We start from the raw sequence: 19,430 nt of genomic DNA, 5'->3' as shown, positions 1-19,430 counted from the left end.
CACACACGTATACACAGTAAGGCAAGGCAAGGCAAGTTTATTTATATAGCACTTTTCAACACAAGGCAATTCAAAGTGCTTTACAAAAAATGAAAGAGATTAAGAAAATGGCATTTAAAATCAGTCATTAAAAAGAAAAGCTAATAAAATAAACATTAAAAGAAAAAATACATGGATAAAAGTTACAGTGCAATTAAACATTAAAAGAAAAAAGTACATGGATAAAAGTTACAGTGCAGTCTAAGATATGAATAGTTCAATTAAAAGCAGCGACAAAAAGAAAAGTCTTCAGCCTGGATTTAAAAGTAGTAAGAGTTGCAGCGGACCTGCAGGTTTCTGGGAGTTTGTTCCAGATATTTGGAGCATAATAACTGAACGCTGCTTTACCATGTTTAGTTCTGACTCTGGGGACAGAAAGCTGACCAGTCCCTGAAGACCTGAGAGATCTGGATGGTTCATAATTTAGCAGGAGGTCAGAAATTTATTTTGGGCCTAAACCATTCAGTGCTTTATAAACCAGCAGCAGTATTTTGAAATCTATTCTTTGACACACAGGAAGCCAGTGTAAAGACTTCAGAACTGGAGTGATGTGATCCACTTTCTTAGTGTTAGTGAGGACTCGAGCAGCAGCGTTCTGAATTAGCTGCAGCTTCCTAATAGATTTTTTAGTGAGACCTGTGAAGACACCATTGCAGTAGTCGAGTCTACTGAAGATAAAAGCATGGACAAGTTTTTCCAAATCCTGCTGTGACATTAGTCTTTTAATCCTAGATATATTCTTTAGGTGATAGTAGGCTGATTTAGTAACAGTTTTAATGTGACTGTTGAAACTCAGGTCAGAGTCCATGACTACACCTAGACTTCTGGCTTTATCTGTTGTTTTGAACATTGCACACTGAAGCTCAGCGCTAACTTTTATACGTTCTGCCTTGGCTCCAAAAACCATTACCTCAGTTTTATCTTTGTTTAATTGGAGAAAGTTCTGACACATCCAGTCATTGATTTGTTCAATGCACTTACTCAGTGTTTGAATTGGAGCATAGTCTCCTGGTGAAATTGTTACGTAAATTTGTGTGTCATCTGCATAGCTATGGTAACTTATTTTGTTGTTCTTCATTATCTGAGCCAGTGGTAGCATGTAGATGTTAAAGAGAAGAGGCCCCAAGATGGAGCCTTGAGGAACCCCACATGTCATATTTGTCAACTCAGATGTGTATTTACCTATAGAAACAAAGTTGTTTCTGTCCTTTAAGTAGGATTCAAACCAATTTCGAACTGTTTCCGAAAGTCCCACCCAGTTTTCTAGTCGGTCGAGTAATATGTTGTGGTCAACAGTGTCAAACGCAGCACTGAGATCTAATAATACTAACACTGAAGTTCTGCCACTGTCTGTGTTTAAGTGGATGTCATTAAAGACCTTTACAAGAGCAGTCTCAGTGCTGTGGTTTGGACGAAAGCCTGACTGGAACACATCAAAACAGTAAATACAAGAAATTACTCAACTGTTGAAAAACAACTTTTTCAATGATTTTACCTAGAAATGGCAGGTTTGATATGGGCCTCTAATTGTTCATTACTGAAGCATCTAAATTATTCTTTTTTAAGAGCGGTTTAATGACTGCAGTTTTCAGGGCCTGTGGAAAAATACCTGAGTGAAGAGATTTGTTTACTATATGAAGTAGATCTGAGGCCATGCAAGGCACACACACAAGTACACACACTCGCGAACTTCCCCTCCAACGAAAATATCTTCCCTCCGTAGTATTTTGATCATTTACTCCACTAATAATCAATCAGATTGATGGATTCAAGAGAAGAGAAAACTTTGAAGGCCTTTTTCTCAAAATGATGACTCTGTAACAGTCATTATATAATGTGACATATTTCGCTTAATATTTGGAGAACAACAACAATCCTGATATCATTAGAACGCTAGGAATCTCCTCTTTCCAACAGTGTATACAACTCAAAATGTGTCTTCGGGTCAATGCGACTGATTTCGATAGAGCAGGTCACATATGTAATGAAGCAGCAGGTGTGGACTAGCTGATGCTAAGTTCAAAGGTCAGCAGACAAGCCCTGCAGACCTGACTCAACCAGGCTGGGGGGTAATTCAGGATTTGTAATCTGTTTGTTTGGTTTGGTTGAGGTTATGTGCTGTTAAAATGATGTGTGAATGCACGTACTCACAAACACACAGCTATGCACAAGTTCACCATCCACCACAACAATGGAGAGCACTGTTCCAATAAGCCACAGCTGATGGAGGATAAGAGCAGCAGCAAGCAGCTCCAATGAGTCTCAGTAATCCATCATCATAAGACAGGCTTGGGAATGACCCACACACATGCAAAAGCACACCCACCTCCAAAGTAGGGTTGGAAGGGTTAGTGGAGCATGATGTTCTGTTATTGTGCAAAAAGACCACACACATACACACAGGATAATCACAAGTCAATGAGGCAACCAGAGAATGTTATTCTGAGCGAAAGAAACACAGATACCCATACAGCTGTAGCTCTTATCATATCACTTTGTATAACATTTACATGAAAAGGGTTTATATTATAACGATAGGTTCAAGGAATCAGAGACAGCTTCCTCTCTGTCCAGATGTTTCTGTGCTACGGGCTACATCACTGCATCAGCTTTACTTCAGACTTTCCACAGTGGACAGTGGTGAGGATGTGCTGTTTGAAGCTCATGCTGTTTGAAGTAATGCAGACACAGCAGTAACAGCGTAGCAACAGTCGTTAGCATGTGCTTCGGAAGTAAAACCTTTCAAGGGAACTATTTGAATTTTGCATTTGCAGTGATCAGTAAAGACTCGGTGTTTAGCATATTTGGACCAATGCAATATTTTTACATAAACCATATTTTCACATCAGCTCCTTCTGGTTTTACACGGGGAAGTTTGCCTTATTTGCATACCCTTAAGGGATCTAATACATGAATACTTTATCTCATAGCTTCCATTACAGTGGAATCATTTACAAATATTGCCTTCATCCTGGAGGATATTTTCATGGATACTAATGGAGCCAATAGATATGAGCCGAGGGAAACTTAGCTGCAACTGCAATGAAAGATGAAACTCTGAATGATGAGATTGATGTTAAGGTCCAATGCTTCACTTCTGCAAGAAATATATATAATGCACAAGGCAGATGAGGAACTGAAATACACATTACCGATCACAAGATGTAGACAAACTAGTGAGGTTATGAAAGTTAAATGGCAAACGCCTTTCTCCTTCAGTTGTGTTTCAAAAGGCCAATTTCACTTCCAGTCCAATTCCTGTAAATAATATAACACTTTCAAATAAAACAAATCACAAAAATAGTATGACATGTTGTAAGTGAGGAATTGTATCAAGGTGCTTCTGTAAAAGAAAAGCATAAACGATGTCAAATGTTCAAATTCCCTAGCAAAAGAAACAAACAATATCCTATGGAAAGGTCATATCAACACAAAGTCCAATATCGAATATCACAGCCCATTGCCAGTGTGCACTCACAGCTTTGAGAGCTCATACCAAACAGAGAGAAAAAAACATTTGATTTCAAGTGGATTGCGAGAATAAGATTTAAGAAGAATGTGAAGTACTCTTGCATAGTCAAAAATAATATCAGGGAGAGAATAACCCTGTGGGAGGGGTACAAATGTTGAGTGGGTACTAAAGAACGAATAGAGACGGAGCATAAATCATAAATATTAAGTGCAGAGGCAAAAAGACTCCCTGTGCAGATCCAGTCCTTGAGGCAAGCAAGGATAAAATATCAAAATATATATACACAAAATAAGCATGATATATAACAGCAATGGCAACTTAAGCAAAGACTCAATTAGTGCATTGTTTTTAAACTAAAAACTCTCCACAGGTGACCCCTGTGGTAACACAACTAAACACAGGACTATACACGAGAGCTGTCCGGATCCATATTAGCTTTCATTACAGGAGTGTGTGTCTCTGCATTCAGATTCAGTTTTTCAACCTAATGTATCCGGAGCCGTGTGGGGGTTGAGGGGGGGGGGGAGCAGTGTGGATGATGTGGAGAAGAGGCGGGAGGGGTCAAAAAAACAGTGAGTCACCACTGCCTGGTGTTGGCTGCCAAAGCTCTTCCTCCACCTCCATCCACCAGCGTCTCTGAGTGTGAAAGTGCTGGCAGGAGAGGTGATGCAAAACTATGCATGAGGTTACAGGGCCTCAATCCTGATATCAGTGCAGAGAAGCTAAAGGCTAAGATCAGTTTATTATTTCATTATCTGCTTCATGTAGAAAGTGCATACGTGAATCAGGCCAACAAATCGTAGCAACTTACAGCATGGCCAAAGACCCGCAAAACTAATGCTAGTGCTAATTAATAAACATGGTAAGAAGCTTGCAGACTAAACTAAAATGTTGAACAGCGATACCCTGATTAGCATTAGCAAGTTAGCATTGTCATAAGCGCTCGGCAGTATCGATACTGTGATGCGACACTGGATGTCTTCGATTTTGGATATCTTAACATGCTGATATACTGTAGCTTAGGTGTTGTCTTTTTTACGATTGAAATGTTTTGTCATTTTGACGCCTGCTATTTCGGAACTTATGGCGCGTTTCCACTGCAGCGGGTAGCCCCGTTTAAGCGTCCTTAACCGTCCTCAAGCGGCCAGGCCGGTTTTTGGTGGCGTTTCCATATAGCCTAGTACCGGCCAGCGGGTACTTTTTCCCTCTTTTTCCGGCCTCATAAAATCGTGGTTCCCTCAGACCAGGGCCAGGGCTGAACTAGTGACGTCAACACTCTCGACTGCTGATTGGTCAGAGAGAATCGTCACAAGAGATCGCGCGCGAGTTCATCCCTAGCGTCGCATATATATTTAGAAGCAAGCTTGCAGCATTTTTATAAACAGCATTTTGTAAACGGATGAGCTACAAAAATGGCTACGTCTAATAAGAAAAGCACACCGTGGTCGACCGAGGAGGTGACGACGTTCCTACATCTCATTGGGGATGATCAAATCCAGCGGGAGCTCGACGGAACAACTCGAAATGTGAACAAAAACAAGCCGATCGCCCCGCCTACACTGCGTTGCTACCCCAGGTCCTAAACTGTAATGGAAATGCGCCACGGCCTCGGACGGCCAGCGAGGCAGCCCGAGGCCTGAGCGAGGACGCTTAGGGACGCTTAAACGGGGCTACCCCGCTGCAGTGGAAACGCGCCATTATTGTACTTGTCCCTGCTGTTGTTTATCTGCCTTTTTTTAATGAATCAGTCTTTATGACATAACTAATCATTATTAGTCAAAAATCTCTTACTCAGAAATAACTTACATTTGATATGCTCCACATAGTCCAGCTGCAGTTCTAATTGTGAGCTTGTTGGAATGTGAGTGTCAGCATTTAGCCCGAAGCACTGCTGTGCCTAAGTACATCCTCACAAAGCCTCTATTGTGGTGTATTTGTGGGGAAATATAAACAGTTTAGCTTTCTTCCCTTGAATTACGCAAATAAATGATTCAGTGAATGTCGCTGCACTGTATACTACTGTATCTGTTTAAGTCAATCTGGAGTGTTTCTCTTCCATTTCACTTGTTTTTCCCTGCCTCCGGTGAGAAGTTATTTCACATCGGGAAGTAGCCACTCAATCAATAGCCACCTTGTCATTTTAAAACTAATGTAGTCACTGGATAAAAGAAAGAGTAAGGTTTATGAGTTACAGAAAATGCCTTTATTTTGCAGTCGATACTCCTAAATGACATTCAAAGCTCAAACCAAATGTGTTTTTTAAGACATTCACAATAGGAACCTGTTTTTATTTCCCTTACCGACATGGACCTCACTTTATTACGAATGCTAAAACCAATGCTGCTGCAGTGACAACAGAAAAAGGACACAATAAAGCAGCATATTGAGCTGGTCTATTTAACTCGTTTTTTGGCGTGTTCAAATGATTACTAAGGTGAGGCCTTTATCTTATCGAGCTGTTCAGTCTTATGAAAAATCCCCATCTGAAAGCTTCAAAATCCTTGTTTAACCCCCGCCTTCATCTACAGCTCTCTGTCATTACTGAAGTGGATTTATTAGATGAAATTATTTTTGGGATTGTAGCTCTCATCTGCATTCACTGGATAAAGTCTGTTTCATGGAGAGAACATGCAGTCCTGTTCAGGGAAGAATACAGATACAGCAATAATTAACTAAAGTAAAACATGTTTTGGTTTGATAGCGGGTAGTAACCAGTATAATGTGGTTTAAAATGACACTGTTTATCATGCTGCAAGGGTGTGGGCATAGGAGGGAGATGCTGGATGTGTAAGGACTAAAACAACATTAAGGGTAGTTCATGAATACTGAAATGACACACACCACAAAGTTTGCAACCTTCGTCCAGCTGCATGCAGCGTGATAAATAGCTACACAGTTAGCTCTACTTCACAGTGGAGCAATGGGTGTGTGTGTCTGTGTGTCTTTTAGGAGCCATGGGAGAAAGGCGAAGTAGGCCAGCATGAATATAAAATCACCGCTGCCAGGCAATGATGTGGGCTACAAGAAGAAGGGAGCAGTGTGGGTTTTGTGTGTGCATTTTGTATGTGTGTGTTGGTGTGAATGTGCTTGCTGCCAGAGAAAATGTGCAGATGAAGGTGTATGAGACTAAAGCAAGGGTTTCGCAGGAACACTCATTTATCAACTCTGGGATGTTGGGGGCACACACACCAGCGCAACAAACACCAGCAAATAAAGCAGCTTGTTATATTGTGGAGATTAGCGCATTGTCGAAATACCAGACTGAAACACACACACACACAGAAATACACACAAACAGATGCGCACAGTGCTGCAAAAAACATGTTTCAAAAGCGTGTTTGATCCAAATGTGCCGTTAGAAACATTCTATAGAAATGACACCCACAACCCCCCTCCCAACAATCACACACACATACACACTCACACATATTTCATTTTAGGAAAAAAAAACACAAAAGAGCCAGACACAATAGAACCAGCCAGACACAATAGTGTGGAAATAAGGAGCAAAAGGAAGAAAACAAGAATAATTAGGAGCGCAAGCTTCCATAGCCCTTGTATGAATATAAATAATTGATTAGGCATATTAAAATAACAGAAAATGAATCAAATAAATGGCTATGAATATTTGGTAACCAATTTATAGTTGTTTTTTTATGCAATGAGGAAACAGCTGGTTAAAGTTTCACAAATGCAAGAAACACTTGTTTAAAAATGTTCACTGTTAAACAGAGGAAACACCGATATTACTTCAGGCTTTAGTCACAATATATTTTACTTCTTTATGGATTTTTGGGGGGTAAATAAATAGGGTCAAATATGTCATGCTTTAGTTTTGTTATTGTTATGTAACCAGGGTTTTGTCCGGGTAACGGGCGCTGCCCCCTCATACCAAGTGATGCCAGAAAACAATATTTACGTTCCATGTGCCTTTATCATTTTGAAAAACGACCCTGTTATTGACAACTCTTTAAATATGTTGTGTTATTTTTGTTTGTCAAGCACAAGTAGGCTACTCACCACCTGAAGATGTATTAACAGTGTCTATACAAATATCCAGGCATTTTTCAAAATCAGTGAGTACAATTATTACAAGTTTAATTGAAAAAAAGTTTAGATTAATAATGAAATCCCTGCAATTGAAAATGAAATCCGTGAAAATGTAACACTACATTTACATGAATAGATCTGCAGTTGGCAATGAGCACATGCTTTCATGTGAAATGTATGTTTAATTCATAATATCCACACTTGCAGCAGACCAGTGAAATGTATTTATTATAGATTTCTGACGTCTGAAGGGTTGCCTGCGTCAATGCAAACTAAATTGTTACAGCACTTCGAAAAGACCATGTCATGTTTTGCATGTCAAAAGATAAAAACACAAAATATTTGTATGACAATGAGATTTAAAATGCCATCGCAGCTACAGGACAAAAAAAGCAAGGTCATGAAATATAAAAAAATGATATAGTTAAATAGCAGCGTTCCTTCAGTCACCTCCCTGCGTCCTCATCTTAACTCTACCCTTAGAAAAGTATGGCTTCAGTATGCTAGACATATGTAAGGTTAACAGCATATAGACTCCCTCCAGGCTCTCTCGGCTTGAAAAGTGGTAAAGATGAGTGGAAGTGAATGGACAAAAGGAAGCGGAGAGGAATGGCGCTGCAGACAGCTCCATTACCTCCTCACAATAGGGATCATCCACATTCATCCACCAGTCGCTTCACCCCGACCAGGGAGAAGATTACAGCGAGGGGTTAGGGAGATGGATGTGCTGGGAGGAGATGAAGAATGGAGAGACAAAGGAAGCGACCGAGAACTCACAAAAGGTGTTGTTAAGCAAGGATGGTACATTTTCTGCTGTGTTCTGCCGATTCCCAAAAGGTGTTCTCACATAAAAAACAGATGTGGCTTATGTCTGTAAAAAATCCCAGCATCTGGAAATAGCAGCTAACAAGGGATGAGGAAGAATTTAGAGAAGTGGAGCGGAATTTAGGTGGTGTAAGACGGGGAAAAGGCCAACGTTTTAGCCTTAACATGTAAAAATTAGACTTAAACCAAATGGTGTCATGACTTAAGCTAAAACATGAAATGGAAATTATAATAAAACCAGGAAGAATCAGCATTACAGCTTATAAAGGTTCATTTGGCTCTGAAGCAGATCATTATGGAGGATCTTGTTAGTAAGAGGATTGGGAGCTGCGGTTTTAGTGATAACTCTGCATTTACATTTTGAATTGGTTATTCCTCTATCCTCAGATATTTGTCACAAAGTGAAAATGTTTCAAGATGTGTTCATGCCTCAGAGCGTGGACTCCTCATTGACAACGGGATGCTAAACATGCTAACAAGCCAGAGTTTAATCCTACAGTGCATGTGACAAGAGGCTGATTTTAAAAAATGGCCAATTAAACTCAAATGTCAAGGTATCCCTTAACAGGCTGTGTGCTTTATGTAAAAAGTGTGCAAGCACTCCATTTACCCAGGCCCATGGGACTTTATTTCACTCCTCTATCACCAGGAGCAGAGGAGAGGAGAGAGCATTGATACACGCAGCGTGATAAGGCTCCACAGGGGGGCCGGAACTCATCAGCCCCCTGCAGAACACCATTAAGCTGGACCTACTGCTGCACTCCAGAAGAAAAGAGGACATGAAGGACAATCACAAGCTTTCCAATTTTCCCCTCTGAAACTTTCATTTCCGTCCCTTTAGTGTACCATCTTACTTCCTCTCTCAGGAAGATGAGCTGCCTCCTCCAATCATCTGTTCCTACCTCCCTGTTTCTCTCCGGCTCAGCCAGGGGTCAGGACAACCCTGCTGCGTGACAGATAGCAAAGTCATTCATGACCTTGCAGAGGAAGCCACACCCTCTGTCCTCTACCTCTTCAGCAGCATGTATGTTTATTTGAGACAGAAGGAGAGACTGGCATGGAGTGTGTGTTCATGCCATTAAAGTGACATCCTCTATTTTTCTATTTAGTTTCTCTGGTCAGCACCAGCGCAGTTGTTTTCGTAAGCTAACGTTGCACTCTGGCTGTAGCCCCCAGGCACAACGTGACTAAGCTTCTCTGCAGCAATAGGGCAGCTAATCTTTCCCAAAAATAAGCATCTTACAGAGGCCTGCAAAACACTTGGTACAGACAAAATGTGAATCCTCTTTCCGAGACATTTCTTGTCTTAACATTGAATGGCTTCTCTAAATACTTTTCTTCTTTGCTGCAGCATCAGCCTGAGGCTAATGTTCCCTTTCCTTTCACGACTACAGGAGGATTCACGAGCAGCTCTGCTGTACAGAAGAGGGAGTAAAACTAATATTACATGTAGAGCTGGTGAAGTTGATTCATTGTAATAACTGCAACTTTTTTGATCATTGTTTAAAAGGTGGAGGGATTATATCTCTTCGCTGGCCTGGGAGCGCCTTGGATCCCCCAGTCAGAGCTGGTTGATGTCGCCAGGGAAAAGAAAGTTTGGGGCTCTCTGCTGGAACTGCTACCCCCGCGACCCGACCACGGATAAGCGGGAGAAGATGGATGGATGGATGTTTAAAAGTTACAGTAATGTTTTACACAAAACATCCCTTGTATTAGCTTTTTCCAAAGCTTTCTACTTGTTATGTGACAGTAAACTGAATATGAAGAGTAGGAAGGTAAGATATTTAAAGAGATGGACTCTGCCAATATATGCACTAAACCAGTGGTTCTCCGCAAACGACCCGTTTCGAGAGGGTGTGTGAGTGAAGAAAAAATAAATAAAAAAGTCTTTAAATGATACAGTTCAGCTTTGATTGCATCATCTCATTAAACCTTGTTTAAAAGCTTAATTTAGTTCTGTGAAGGGATATATGCACTGTACTTCACTTTAATTCATATTGTTGGCTGAAAAGCGTATATATTACAGCACGATTTTTTGTTGAATAGATTTCAGTGGTTCAAAATGTCGGGTCGCGATTTATTGACAAAGGAACAAGTGGGTCCCGAGGCCTGACCAGTTGAGAACCACTGCACGAAACGGTTAATAAAAACAATAGTTTCCTGCATAATAATAGCCCTACGTTGTCTTCTGACTTTGGTCTGGTTATCTGGGTTACCTTAATTATTTCAATGATCTCGACCAGCCTCTACAGCATTTCAAACAGTCCACTAATAAGAATCAGATTCAATATGAAAAAAAGGGCGATTACTCATATTAATACATCACTCTTAAATATGTTTATCAACCCAAGCACAAAAGGATGAACCAAAAACATCCTCTTTGCATAGTGGCAGTTCCTTTCAGAGACCCTGCAGAGCTGCTGTGTGACATACAGCCCGTCATCTCCAACAGTCTCAGTTATTGATGGCAATAATACAAAACCATGACCACAATAAAGTAGAATGCTCACATAGCAAATTCAATTGTAAGCCATATCAACAGTACTACCCAGCATGTACTAAATGTCCCATAACAAAAACCCTTTGAAGTTAAACATTACAAAAACAGCTTATTTCCAATAGAAATATCTTATTCATGCAAAAGATGTATTTTATTAGACCATTTAAGTGTATTGGTGGGATGTTTGTCATGAGAGTCATCTTCATGGCTATGTGAGCACACAATGACGCATTGTTATCGCCTGCACGGCCATGCAAGCCGATTACAGTTCTGCAGGGAAATGATCAGCCTCTGCCCGGACTGTGCCGCCACAGGGCAAACATGGAAAACACTGAAGTTCAATTTTGCACCGGGAGGTTCACAACACCTCAGGGCAACATACATGTCAAATAATAAGATTTTAAATAAGATGTCCTATCCCTTCAAAAGATCTGTGAAGTATTATTCAGCATGCCACTGTGTGTCACTGCACTTGAGGTAGAGTCAAGCAGTGTAAACACAAAACATTGAATCACGTTTTTTTTCTAATTCTGACCTCATTTTCTTCCCCTCTTGTCTTCATTTTAATTTCAAAGAGTTTATGGCCTTCAAAAAAGAGAAACATAATTGGGTAGAAAAAGGTTGTGCCACTGTATGTGTGTGTGTGTGTGTCTGCTTTGTGTCTGAATGTCGACATGTGAACATCTGAGTGAGTGGAGGTGTTTTTTATTTTGGTGTGTGTGTCAGACTGCTGGCTGTGGTCTCGGCATCAGGTGACCTTAGTGATTGAAGTAATAGTAAATAATTAGATGTTTGCAAACAGACCATCAATGGGAGCGCTAAAGGGGGCTCAGGTGGGGGTTGACATTGCCAGAAGACATTGCATCTAACCAATAAGGAAGGTGAAAGGGAAATACAAAGCAAGAGTTAGACAGAGTGTCACCAATCTTTTTCTATCTAGACAAACTCTCCATTTTGATCCCAAAAAAAGCTTAACAACTAAATAAAGCTGCCTATAAATAAGCACTGCTGGTGTCGCACTAAGGCAAGACTGACAGATCTGCCTGTAGATGCATTTTGAAAATATATTTCTCAATTCTTCAAATAAAGATATGATGGGACAGTTCAGGTGGATTACATGTCAGCCCTCTCCCCCTTCTGTCAACAAACATTCCTCCTTACCTGGCTTCTTCAAATATAGAACATCACAACATAGTCAAAGCGAATAAACACACCCTGGGGTGGAAGTGGTGTACCATTAACAAAAAATGGGGGGTTTCAATCTATAGAACAGCCAGTGTAGGGCGGGAAAGAAAGCAGTGACTTCTAAGGGGAGGATACAACAAGTAAATGGATCCAGCATAATGCATGTATCCTGTCCTATTGAATGTCATGAATTATATCGGTCAACAGAGGACTATTCTGGAAAACTGGATATTTTAGGGGCACATTTTGAAGTGCAAAACGAGTTTGTTTTGCTCCCCAGTCCGGTTTATCATCTAATGACCCCTAAGATGTATAATTGATGGACCATATAGGCTTTAAATACATCCTAATACTTCAATGCAGAGTGACACATTTAAAAAGGGAAAATATGAATGAGAGGCTCAATATAACCGGCGTCCATGGCGTACCCCAGCTGAACATTTATGGGAGATGTTGTAGTCAGTTCCAACGTGCTTTTCACACAAATGTAGAGAATACTGTATCTAGGTGTTCATCCCTTCAGTATGCAGAGACTCCAATGAGCAAGGAGCGTTAAAATGCATGGTGGCATATATATTATTCACAGATGATCTCACTCAGAGTTTGCTCATACCGATTGTAAATCTTTTTTCAGTATTCCAATAGTGTTTAGCTTGTGGTGGCAGTTTAATACTAGATATGAGCTCATATTGGGGGGTGGAGAGACAAAGAAAGAGCATGCGAGATATAGAGAGAAATGCTGTGACAGAAGTTCTGGAAGTGGAAAGCAACACCAGGTGGTCGAGCGTCTGGAGGCAGGCAGTCAAAGAGCATTGTTGCCTTGACAACTGTGATGCCTTGTTGATGATAATAACTGAGCACCTAGCCACAAGCAGCCCACACACACACACACAATGTAAGTGTTTCTATATTGCATGTGTGCACGGCATGTACCATCTACAACATGCTCTGTGTTAGTGGCAGCAGTGATGATCAGTGTGTTGCCGCTGTATCAGCATCAGTACAGCCAGTGTTCTGGGTAGAGTTGATTATTATTGTCTTCTCTCTCCTCTTTCTTTCTTTCTTTCTAGAGACAGTTCATCACATGGCAAAAGGCCAGCATCATGCCGTATAGAGAAGGGAGCATATCTGATTCAGCCGACAAGCCATCTGTTCACCCAAGCCGCAGTGGGATCTGATCAATACAGCCACAGTGGACGGTGAATGTGGCTGCCGTGGTCTCCCACATTGACTGGAATAATGGATCAGCTCTTGGGTCACAGTGGACTCATTGTACCAGCAGCATGACCACTGAGGTTCCTGCCTCCACACCTCTTTGTTTCAACTCTTTTAATTAAGGAGCTGGGCAATAGAATTCCCTAACAGGCTTAGCTATTGGCAGTCTTGCAACCACAACTGATTGTACAATTCAGGATTTAGCAAGTAAAGCTTGGTATGGACAACACATAGTGCTTTCATTTGTCAGGGTGTCAGGCCTTTGTGTGTTAATGCATCAGCCCAGCATTCATAAATAAAGTGTGGGCCTAACGCAGGTACTTATGTAAAAGGTGGTGCATTTCAGTTGAATGCTCTGATGAGCTTTCACTGATCTGATGTGGACCAAACCAGAGTCCTTTTCTCTTCCGCTGCATCAGCTGGTGATTTCTGAGCACATAGCCACTGCAGCATCCTACCACCTCATCCTCCTCCACTCTCGCTCTTCTCCTCCCCCACCCTCCCTCAACCCCCTCTCCTCCTCCTCCGCCTCCTCCTCTCCACCTGCTTTTAAATGCATGGCGCTGCCCTGCCAGGCCGGTCTATGCAGGCAGCATCTCCCTCCTCAGCTCCTCCAGAGTAAAGGAGGAGGTAGAGGAACAGGATGGATGGTTATCAGCCTGTGTGCAGCCAGGGGGGTTCTAAGGGAAGGAGACAAGGTTGGAGTGAGCCAGCAAAGCCCCCCTGCTCTTCTGTGTAGTACCAATAATCGATTGGGAGATGAGAGGCGATCTGAATCTGGACTCTCTCTTCTGAATGAGAGGAAATGGTTTAGCCCAGATGTAGGCTGTCCTGCCACGAGCATCCATTGAGTAAATAGGCCACTGGCTACATGAAACCCTGAAATAGTCAACCTCAAGAAAGCACTGCACTGAAATCAGGTGATACATTATATCTACATTATTCTTCTTCCTCCTCAAAAGAGAATGAATACTGATCAGAGCCCCCCTCCTCATGGCAGATATTTAATATCATGCAGTGCACGCCATTGCCTGATGCATGGAGCAGGGAAACAGCCTGGCAGCATGCAGCACACACGTCCTATATCCTCCTAACGCATTGGTCCTCCGGACCTACGTCTGCTGTGCATTTTTCTCATAGCCTATGTTTCGGAACAGGTAACACCAGTCATGTTAAAACCTCCAGCTGGATTCAATCCTTATGTGTAGGATAGGCCCAACATCGCAGACACTACCTCCGATGGAGGGGCAAAGATAGAAGGGGGTGGCAACGTATCTGATCCATAGATAAAATTATCGCTGTTGGAGGCACAGCAATATAAAGCCCTGGCCGTCTCACAGATAGATACATCACTGCTTTGCGCACACGATGCAGTGGCCTGCCTTCAACAATAGGCCTATGCATAATTGTAAGCCATTCTCATGCACACATATGTCGATGGATAGCATAATGCTAGTCGGCCTTTGTCCGGTATGGATTGATTTAGTTTCGGAGCTCGATAAAACTGCATGATTACCCTCTTTAGTTTAATTAAATAATCCAGTTTGTCTCGATGTTGTACGCAACGTTGTAACGATTCGCCGTGTGTTACAACCTGCCTATGCATCACTTCAGGGTACATATCGGGGTCAGGAGAATAGCCTGCATACATACACTTTCCCCTATTCATTACTTTGACTGCAAATGTGTTAAGCTCATTGCACCGCAAACGGGTCATTTAGTCAACAATGCCAGGATATTAAACTACCCTTCATGCCTTGGTGGGGTCACATGCTTCATTCAGCTCCGCTGGGTTTTACAATAATACAGCTTCAGCCTATTTAACCTCCAACACACAGACTTATGTATGTATCTTTTTATCTGCAGAAAAGAAACACTCCACATTCATCCTCCGAACAAACAAATGACATCATCCTCTGAAAGCCACACAACCACGGGAGTGAAGCATCGTAAATAAAACATAGCGGGTTAGGACACCGTGATTCCTCTGTGCTCTATGGCTGCCTTTCCGTGTTTTCTTACAGTTTGGTGCTGTTTGCACTCACCAGGTTCAGCACTGTCTCCACGATGTCCCTGTTGCTAACCTCCCCGACCTGGATCAGGCCCACCAACACGGCGAATTTCATCTGGATATTCCTGATCGGGACAGCGGGGTTGATCACCCCGGCCGGGAGGACCATAGTGCCGGCTGAAGACACCATCCTTTCCCCGGTGGCGCCGGAGCCAGCGCCCGCGGCGAACTGCTGCTGCTGCTGCGGCGTCTGCACGGAGGAGCCCGGCGGAGGATGGGAATCTGTGTCCGTGAGCGAAGAAGCAGAGCCCGGTGGTACTGAAACCGGCTTCTCGCTCGACATTTCCCCTTGGAAACAGGGAGGAGAGGAGCGGTCGCCGCTGTCTCTCACAACTGCTCTACCAGCGTCTGCTGCTGCAAAAAAACATCCACTGCGCAGGAAAAACAAAAGGAGCGCGACGTTTAAAAAAAACAACTCTTAATTCACCCTATCCTCCTGAAAATGTGTAGGGATTCATAAGGCTGGGGGAAAAAGGGATGGAGGTTTGACAGAATGGTAGCCTACGCTTCTTTCTCTCTCCTCTCTCTGTCTCTCTCTCATTGGCAGGTTGCAGTCAGTGCGGTCGTCGAGGAGAGATCGCCATGTTGACGCCCCCTGTTTGCGGCAGCGCGCTGTACTAGCCACACATGCGCACTGGGGAACTTTCTGGTAGGATGCTGAAGCAGAATAACATGGAGCCATCCATGCATGGGCTACACAGCAAAGCACCACCTTAACAACTGGGTGTTTTTTAATCGTTTTTTTTATGTGTGAATGTTTTGCGTTGGAGATTTTAATCTAGAATAGTGAAGAACACCTGAAAACAGAAAAATAAATGTACAGCAATATATACTTTTAACAGAAATTCAGATGCAATTTAGGACGTTTGGCTTCCAGACAGAGGCTGTTTATATATTCAGAAGCCATCCATCTGTCCCACTTCTCGCTGTCTCTGTTCAACTCTGGTACCTCTGTTTCCTCATTAAGCGTCACAGGTACGCTCTCCTGACACTCATCTCAGGAGAGCTGTTGTGTGCTTTCTCACCTCTCCTCTTCTTTTTCCAATGTCCTCACCTCTCTTCTCTGCAGTCATTTTCACTTTTTGCACACACCTTCTTACATCACCACCTCTCTTCTTCACCCTCCTCGTGACCCTTATTAAGCGAAGAAGGGAAAGGCAAAACAATAAAAGAGATATAGGCTATAACAGAGAAGAGGCAATAATTCAATAATAAAGCCATTTCAACTTTTACAATAAGGGTAGATAGGCAGATTAAAATAATTAAACGTAAAATACAGTAATGTAAATCAAATTTCTCAAATTGATTATTTGCAGGTGCTGTGTTTTTTTGGTGAACTATAATAATATAAAAACAGTTTGGACCTAGTTGAACAAGAAGCAAGAGCCAGTCGTAAGAGCCTGATAAAACCCATCTGAGTGAGCAATTCTTAAAGGTCATTTTATAATTTTCCAGCAAGGGCTTTATAGATTAAATTACAGATTAGTATCATGTTTCTCTTGAGAGAAGACCATCAAACCCTGTCATATAAAATGCAATCATGGGTACCTGGTAATAAATCTCAAGGCAGAGTGATAGACTGAGTCCAGAAGTTGACGAGTTGAAGAGGAGGCGTGCCAATAACTCACATTGTAGTCCAACATTTGACAGAAAAACTGCCCCAACAAACCTAGTCCTACAAATCCTTTCTTACAGGCACTAATGTAGAATATATTTGTATGGCAGAAATGCACTTTCAGCTAAATGTGGTTTCCTTCAGCCTGAAAACTAGCAGCACACACGGACATATGCCTTCTTAATAAAATGTTTAATGTCATGCTCTCATCCTAGGCTAGTTGACTCAAATGTCCAGCAGGTGTCTGTCACACACACATGCTCACTCACACACCTACAATATCCCCTGGTGGCTGCACAGACCGAGGCTACTGGTTCACTACCTGTATAAGCCTGTTTCACACTCCATGTGTTCTTTCAACAGGACACAGCTGCTGGGTAGGATTCCCATTAGCAAAGCGACTTTACAGGCTGATTCGTCTGGCTGAGTGTGTTTTCATATCGTCATTGATGCCAGTCTCTTTGATGTCTCGCTTCCCATTTTTTCTTGAGATGCTGACCGTTGGCAGGGGGTGAGAGGGTGGGGGTGACATGGGAGTCCCATTTACTGGCTGTGTGTGAGCGAGTCACATTTGGCACAGGTGCACATTTGAGATTATTTGAGGATCTTACAGATGAGCAGGGGCCATATCATTTTTTTTTTTTTTAACTTAAACAGCACAAAGGAAATGAAGGAGACAATCAAACATGCACTCTGTCATATGCACACTTGCACTTTCCTCACACTCATAGAAGCAATTCCAATCTAACACATGCTATCTTGCTCTCTGGTGCGCAGATGTGGGTACACACACACACACACACACACACACACACACAAAACCACAATAGCACTCTCTCACACACAAACACACTCCCCTTTGTTTTCAGACAAAGGCCTGCTCCTGCAGCTTTGTCATGATTCCACAAAAGACTTCTTTAGGAGACAGAGAGGTCTTAACCGGGATCTGGCTTGTGATTGGGTAAAAGAGCTAACATTGTTCTATTCTTACCCCTCCCTCACCTTCAGTAGAAGTGCAGTACTTCTGGGCAGGCAGTCATTTTCCTCTCTGTTTCACTGCACTTTTGAAGAGATGTGTGGAGGTGTAGAGCCCACGCCATGTGTGGGCCGATGATCAGAGAGCTGGAGCTTCAGAAGAGACCGGGACTCACTGTGGATCAGGCTGAGAGAGAGCAGCAGAGGTGACGTCTGTCAGAGAGGGTTTGAGCAATGCATACTGAAGAAAATGCTGTTTATTTCATGGCTATTTATTTTCCTCATCGTGGTTTTGGTAAGATTTGGTTTGACAAGTCTCTTCTGTCAGCTGTTATCCTTTGAATGACTGATGATCACACTTGATATGAGCAGCAGGGTATCAGGGTAAAGGTTTTCATTTTAGATGTTTCAATTCTGTTTCCAGATCTCTGTCTATGCTATTAGGAACAATACAAAAGCAGACCTGTTGATGTATGGAAGGATGACCTCAGATAGTCATGAAAACAGAGGTAATAACTTCCTGTTTTCACAGACGGATGTTAGTCATCATCAAGATTGCTGTGCCTGGGTGTGCATCCATGTGCACTCCGGTGTGTCCGTGTTCGTGTGTTACAAGAAAGAGACTGATAGAGATAGAAAGAAATATTACAGAGCCGGTATAACAGGAAAACCTGCTTTGTGTTTGCATGCAATGTGTCAAATTAAGCTGCTGTGTTATTTAGTGAAGAGATTTTCTACAAAAATAACAATTTGATCAAAACAGCATTGAATCGAATGCCTCAGTTTCCAAATGATAATTGACCAATTATCATTTTTAAACACAGACTGTAGTAGATACACAAAAGCCCTGTGGCTGAATTATATTTCGAATAATTATTTTCAGACATATTTTCAGCCTTTGAACTAAATCTAATTTTCCCAATAGGGTAGAGTGGAATTTGGGTAATGTTCTTGTCCTTTGCTGTCTGTATACTGAAGCGAGGCAGAATGAATAATAAAATGTGCAGAGATCAATACAACTACAATCTTGAAAGCTATTGAAACAACATTAATGGTGTTAAAAATATCTCCATGTTAACAATTATTTTCCATCCACTTTTCGTCTAAAATAATTTATATCCTCACTGAGGTCATTATGACCGGATTTTCTTATTGGCTTCTTTACTTAGATCCTCCGCAACCTTGGGACTAAATGCTTTCAACAAACAGGTGCATTCACTCGGTTGCTCTTATACTGGAGGAATTGCTGAAGACAATCCTCAAAGGACACTAGCTTATTAAAGTTTAAAAGATAAAAGGAGTGCCTCTGCATCAGTATGAAGGAAAGAGCGCAAGAGAAAATAATGTCATCCTTCTAAAATCTCATAACCTCAATATTGGTCATTGTCATGTTTTAAGGATTACACACTTCTTCGTGAGTTTAAGAAGATTAGACCATCTTTGCTCTTATGAATCCCTTTCAAAGCCCCTCTGGATGAATTCA

General features: G+C 41.9%; 1 protein-coding gene across 17 annotated transcripts in view; it reads right to left on the bottom strand.

Moving 5' to 3' along the window:
* The window catches only part of nbeaa (neurobeachin a), a 107,134-nt gene extending 91,201 nt beyond the window's left edge, over window positions 1–15,933 (bottom strand). For 11 of the 17 annotated variants that reach the window (XM_034199459.1, XM_034199463.1, XM_034199466.1 and 8 more), the window contains exon 1: window positions 15,332–15,932. In XM_034199459.1, coding sequence (XP_034055350.1) covers window positions 15,332–15,640 — 309 coding nt within the window. In that variant the 5' untranslated portion in view covers window positions 15,641–15,932. Of the gene's footprint in view, window positions 1–15,331 lie in introns of all 17 variants that reach the window. The other 6 variants (XM_034199462.1, XM_034199469.1, XM_034199464.1 and 3 more) reach the window with 2 other exon arrangements.
* Window positions 15,934–19,430: the final 3,497 nt, after the last annotated feature.

This window comes from Gymnodraco acuticeps, unplaced genomic scaffold, assembly GCF_902827175.1.
Source record: "Gymnodraco acuticeps unplaced genomic scaffold, fGymAcu1.1, whole genome shotgun sequence".
NCBI lineage: Eukaryota > Metazoa > Chordata > Actinopteri > Perciformes > Bathydraconidae > Gymnodraco > Gymnodraco acuticeps.
Note: the sequence above shows the minus strand (reverse complement) of the source record. Positions and strands in the feature narration are given on the sequence as shown.